The 6,000-nt window shown below is 42.4% G+C and overlaps 1 protein-coding gene across 1 annotated transcript in view; it reads left to right on the top strand.

Moving 5' to 3' along the window:
* Positions 1–385: 385 nt before the first annotated feature.
* Positions 386–6,000, top strand: part of LOC118371582 (UBX domain-containing protein 6-like) — a 12,553-nt gene continuing 6,938 nt past the window's right edge. Inside the window, exons 1-5 of the mRNA XM_035757097.2 lie at positions 386–606; positions 1,539–1,696; positions 4,989–5,053; positions 5,168–5,290; positions 5,462–5,559. Of these exons, the coding sequence (XP_035612990.1) occupies positions 524–606; positions 1,539–1,696; positions 4,989–5,053; positions 5,168–5,290; positions 5,462–5,559 (527 nt within the window). The 5' untranslated portion in view covers positions 386–523. The remainder of the gene's footprint in view (positions 607–1,538; positions 1,697–4,988; positions 5,054–5,167; positions 5,291–5,461; positions 5,560–6,000) is intronic.

Genomic DNA, 6,000 nt, shown 5'->3' with positions numbered 1-6,000 from the left:
GTTGTGATACAGCTCGGGATCGAACCAAAGATGCAGTGTGTTAGACCACGTCGCCACTTGGGATCTCGTAATGAACGATATCAGAAATGCTCACGATAAGTGTTCGGCCTCCAAGTGTATTTTTCCAGTTCTAACACGCGTTTAATTGAATGTTACACTGGTATTGGAGACCATTTAAAAATGTCTACCTCCAGTTCATGTAGGTTTAAAATAATACGTTTACAAAATACGTTTTACTTTGTGCTAAGCTAACTCTTAACACTAGTTCATTTATTTTATGATATTTATTTTTGTCAATTATTTATTTCAGGATTAATGTATTTTGTTGGAACACAGCACCATGATTGTACATCCTCCAGACCACCGGAGGCTGATGTACACAATGTACCACTAATAAATGACACACCCGTTTCCGGTCCACTTCCTCCCTTGCATTTTGATGGCAACAATTTACTAAGCTTTCTCACCTCAGCGCACCTATTCACCTGTGCTGTATTCCCAGGCTATTTTACTGTGATAAACAATGAAGAAATTTTTCGAGGATATGAAGAAAGATTTAAAATTCAAGTCAGCTGGGCCAGGAAAGAAACTCACAGAAGACGCTAGGTAAACAAACTTTGCGAGCTATGCTGTTGTCAGTTTAGTTAATATAATTTACAGTTAGTTATATGGTATGTCTAATTCGTAGTGTTGCCTTCACCGGGCCTTGGCCTCACCCGTTACTTGGATGGGCTCCGTTGTTTACTTTTCTAATGTTCAGGGTGAACCTAGTTCTCAAATTCCAGTCGGCATTCTGCCTTCTCCCTAGTTTTCCCGACAGTTTCAAGTTAAGACTGGTCAATAATCTCTTGCGATAAGGCTTTCGAAACATATGACCCTAATCTTTCGTCACCGAGTAATAATATTTAAACATATATATTTAAACTTTTGGAATTTTACGCAGATCCATACAGCTATGGGTGCCTCCAACGAAACAACACTTCCTGAGTTAAGCTTACACAGGTGTCGGAGCACGCTAATTAGCACCAGGCCTCTGGTCTTCCATCGGTTTTCCGTTAACAAGCGATGTAACATGGAGATATGGCCGCGTGGGAACACTAACCCTAACAAATGTTTATCAATTTATCCCAGCGATTCCCAAACTCAGTGCACGTTTTGGTTTTTGCCCTAACACTACACAGCTGATTCAAATGATCAAAGCTTCATGATTAGTTGATTACTTGAATCAGCTGTGTAGTGTCAGGGCAAAAACCAAAACGTCAAACGAGTTGGGAACCCTTGAACTTTTTCTTAAATTATTTGTTGCTTATATGAAAAATGTAAGTGTTATGTTTACAAAACTGTACAGCAAGCGACAGGTGTTAATGTTCAGACTGAGCAAAGGGGCCCATATAGAAGACATCTTCGTCGAATGACTCTTTTGTCTAATGTAATGGAACTGAGAGTCATCATCAAAGACTCACCCCTTGTGAGTACAGATGGCTATATGACTTTATATGTCACATCTTGCAGTTAAATGTTGAATGTGTCCCCTGCAGCGCCAAGTCCCAAGTGGTGCAGAGCAGTGGCCCTGCCAAGCCATGTTATGCTGCTCCTACTGAAGGAGCTCAGAAGGCAGGGGCTGCAGCCTTGGCCAGGATCGAGGGGCAGCCACGCCCACGGGTACAAACCTCACAGGATGTCATCCGGCTCCAGGGTGAGCTAGATACCTACACTACCGGTCAAAAGTTTTAGAACACCTACTCATTCAAGGATTTTTCTTTATTTTTACTATTTTCTACAGTGTAGAGTAATAGTGAAGACATCAAAACTATGAATAACACATATGGAATAATGTAGTAACCAAAAAAGCAATAAACAAATCAAAATATATTTTTGAATTCTTCAAAGCAGCCACCTTTTGCCTTGATGACAGTTTTGCACACTCTTGGCATTCTCTCAACCAGATTCACCTGGAATGCTTTTCCAACGTTCTTGAAGGAGTTTCCACATATGCTGAGCACTTGTTGGCTACTTTTCTGTCACTCTGCGGTCCAACTCATCCCAAACCAACTCAATTTGGTTGGGGGATTGTGGCAGTCAGGTAATTTGATTCAGCACTCCATCGCTCTCCTTCATGAAATGGCCCTTACACAGCCGAGAGGGGTCATTGTCCTGTTGAAAAACAAATGATAGTCCCACTAAGCCCAAACCAGATACGATGGCATTTCGCTCCAGAATGCTGTGGTACCCATGTTGATTGTGTGCCTCGAAGTCTAAATCAGTGTCACCAGCAAAGCACCCCCACACCATAACACCACCTCCTCCATGGTTTACGGTGGGAAATACACAAGCGGAGATAATCCGTTCACCAACACTGCATCTCACAAAGACACAGCAGTTGGGACCAAAAATCTCAAATTTGGACTCCAGACCAAAGGACCAATTTCCACCAGTCTAAAATCCATTCCTCATGTTTCTTGGCCCAAGCAAGTCTCTTCTTATTATTTTTTTATTCCACTGTTTTTTAACTAGGTAGGCCAGTTGAGAACAAGTTCTCATTTACAACTGTGACCTGGCCAAGATAAAGCAAAGCAGTGCGACACAAACAATGCTGAGTTACACATGGAATAAAAAAACGTACAGTCAGTAAGTAACACAATAGAAAAGGTCTATATATAGCGTGTGCAAATGAAGTAAGATTGGAGGTAAGGCAAATAGGCCATAGTGGTGAAATAATTACAATTTAGCAATTAAACACGAGTGAAAGTGCAGAAGATGAATGTGCAAGTACAGATACTGGGGTGCAAAGGAACAAAATAACTAACGATGTGGGATGAGGTAGTTGGATGGGCTATTTACAGATGGGCTATGTACAGGTGCAATGATCTGTAAGCTGCTCTGACAGCTGATGCTTAAAGTGCGTGAGGGAGATATGAGTCTCCAGCTTCAGTGATTTTTGCAGTTCGTTCCAGTCATTGGCAGCAGAGAACTGGAAGGAAAGGCGGCCCACGGAGGAGTTGGCGTTGGGGGTGGGACCAGTGAAATATACCTGCTGGAGCGCGTGCTGCTATGGTGACCAGTGAGCTGAGATCTGGCCGGGCTTTACCTAGCAAAGGCTTATAGATGACCTGGAGCCAGTGGGTTTGTCGACAAATATGAAGCGAGGGCCAGCCAACGAGAGCATACAGGTTGCAGTGGTGAGTAGTATATGGGGCTTTGTTGAGAAAACGAACGGCACTGTGATAGACTGTATTCAAATTGCTGAGTAGAGTGTTGGAGGTTAATGACACCGCCAAAGTCGAGGATCGGTAGGATAGTCAGTTTTACAAGTGTATGTTTGGCAGCATGAGTGAAGGATGTTTTGTTACGAAATAGGAAGCCGATTCTAGATTTAATTTTGGATTGGAGATGCTTAATGAGTCTGGAAGGAGAGTTTACAGTCTAACCAGACACCTAGGTATTAGAATATGTGGACAAATACAAAGTCAGAACCGTCCAGAGTAGTGATGCTGGGCGGGCAGGTGTGGGCAGCGATCGGCGGAAGAGCATGCATTTAGTTTTATTTGCATTTAAGAGCAGTTGGAGGCAATGGAAGGAGACTTGTATAGCATTAAAGCTCGTCTGGAGGTTTGTTAACACAGTGTCCAAAGAAGGGCCAGAAGTTTACAGAATGGTGTCGCCTGCGTAGAGGTGGTTTAGAGAATCACCAGCAGCAAGAGCGACATCGTTGATGTATACGGAGAAAAGAGTCAGCCCAAGAATTGAACCCTGTGGCACCCCCATAGACTGCCAGAGGTCCGGACAACATGCCCTCCGATTTGACACACTGAACTCTATCAGAGAAGTAGTTGGTGAACCAGGCAAGGCAGTAATTTGAGAAACCAAGGCTGTTGAGTCTGCCGATAAGAATACAGTGATTGACAGAGTCGAAAGCCTTGGCCAGGTCGATGAATACAGCTGCACAGTATTTTATCGATGGCGGTTATAATATTGTTTAGGACCTTGAGTGTGGCTGAGGTGCACCCATGACCAGCTCAGAAGCCAGATTGCGTAGCGGAGAAGGTACGGTGGGATTTGAAATGGTCGGTGATCTGTTTTGTTAACTTTGCTTTCAAAGACCTTAGAAAGGCAGTGTTCTTTAGTAGTGGTAGCCTGATTCACACAGTCTGCTCTGAACAGTTGATGTTGAGATGTCTGTTACTTGAACTCTGTGAAGCATTTATTTGGGCTGCAATTTCTGAGGCTGGTAACCCTAATGAACTTATCCTCTGCAGCAGAGGTAACTCTGCTTCTGTCTTCTATTCCTGTGGCAGTCCTCATGAGAGCCAGTTTCATCATAGTGCTTGATGGATTTTGCGACTGCACCTGAAGAAACTTTCAAAATTCTTGAAATGTTCCGTATTGACTGACCTTCATGTCTTAAAGTAATGATGGACTGTTTTTTTCTCTTTGCTTATTTGAGCTGTTCTTGCCGTAATATGGACCTGGTATTTTACCAAAGGGCTATCTTCTGTACCACCCCTACCTTGTCACAACACAAGGGATTGGCTCAAACGCATTAAGGAAATAAATTCCACAAATTAACTTTTAACAAGGCACACCTGTTAATTGAAATGCATTCCAGGTGACTACCCCATGAAGCTGGTCGAGAGAATGCCAAGCTTCTGCAAAGCTGTCAAGGCAAAGGGTGGCTAGTTTGAAGAATCTCAAATATAAAATGGATTTTGAATTGTTTAAAACTTTTTGTCTACTACATGATTCCATATGTGTTATTTCATAGTTTGTGTCTTCACTATTATTCTATTCTACAACGTAGAAAATAGTAAAATAAAGAAACTGAATGAGTAGGTGTTCTTAAACTTTTGACCGGTCGTGTATGCATCCAAGAACTGCTGCTAAATGACTGATGTCAAGACTGTGGAGGTGTTTCACAGCAGCAGTCAGAAATAAATAATCAGAAATAAAGAATTGGGTTGTGGGTAATGGTCTTTAATCATTTTTCACAGTGAAAAGAGAGCTTGAGGCAGAAGCTGCAGCAGTAGCTGAGAAGGAAAAGACAACTGCTGTTGAGGCAAGGAAGACATTAAATCAATTAACTTTCCTTTACTGTTGCTCACAAAGAAATGATTTGTGCCATTGAGTTAGTTGTCTGTCATTTATCGCTAGTATATGTTATCTTTTACAGGGCTCCAATGTTAAGGATCTGGCATTTCTCTCAGTAACAGGTGTGTATTTCACTTGTCCGCTTACTGGAGCCACCTTAACTAAGAGCGAGAGAGATGTGCACATTAAAGCGGCCATTTTCATGGTAGGTCCGGAAGTGATTCTCATTTTTAGTCGTATGATATCAGGATTGCATAATTATCATGATCTGATAGAAGTATTGATGTAAAAAGTCTTAGCACTAATTTGCCACAAACCATCCTTTTTGATTAGTATGGTCCTGACTACACATGATTAACCTCGTCTTGTCCAACAGCGGTTTGAAGAGGATGCAGTGGAGGCTTCCATTATGATGGTTCATACCTTCAACAAGGACAGGCAGAAAGTCAAGGCTGCAGTGGACATCATAAGCAAGTGAGAAACATGGAGGGGGATGGAACTGTCCTATAATTAAGCAATAAGGTATGCGGGTGTGTAGTATATGACCAATATACCACGGCTAAGGGCTGTTCTTAATCACGACGCAATGCGGAGTGCCTGGACACAGCCCTTAGCCGTGGTATATTGGCCATATATCACAAACTCCAGAGGTGCCTTAGTGCTATTATAAACTGGTTACCAACTTAATTAGAGCAGTAAAAACAAATGTTTTGTCATACCCGTGGTATACAGTCTGATATACCACGACTGTCAACCAATCAGCATTCAGGTTTAGAATGTGTGATATACACTCAGTGGCCCGTTTTTTTTTTAGGTACACCCATTTAGTACTGGGTTGGACCCACCTTTGCCTCCAGAACAGCCTGAATTCTTTGGGGCATGGAACCGTTGCTCAATTGGTATCAAGGGACCTAT

The sequence above is a fragment of the Oncorhynchus keta genome, chromosome 26, assembly GCF_023373465.1.
Source record: "Oncorhynchus keta strain PuntledgeMale-10-30-2019 chromosome 26, Oket_V2, whole genome shotgun sequence".
Taxonomy (NCBI): Eukaryota; Metazoa; Chordata; class Actinopteri; order Salmoniformes; family Salmonidae; genus Oncorhynchus; species Oncorhynchus keta.
This window is presented reverse-complemented; position numbering and strand designations above follow the sequence as displayed.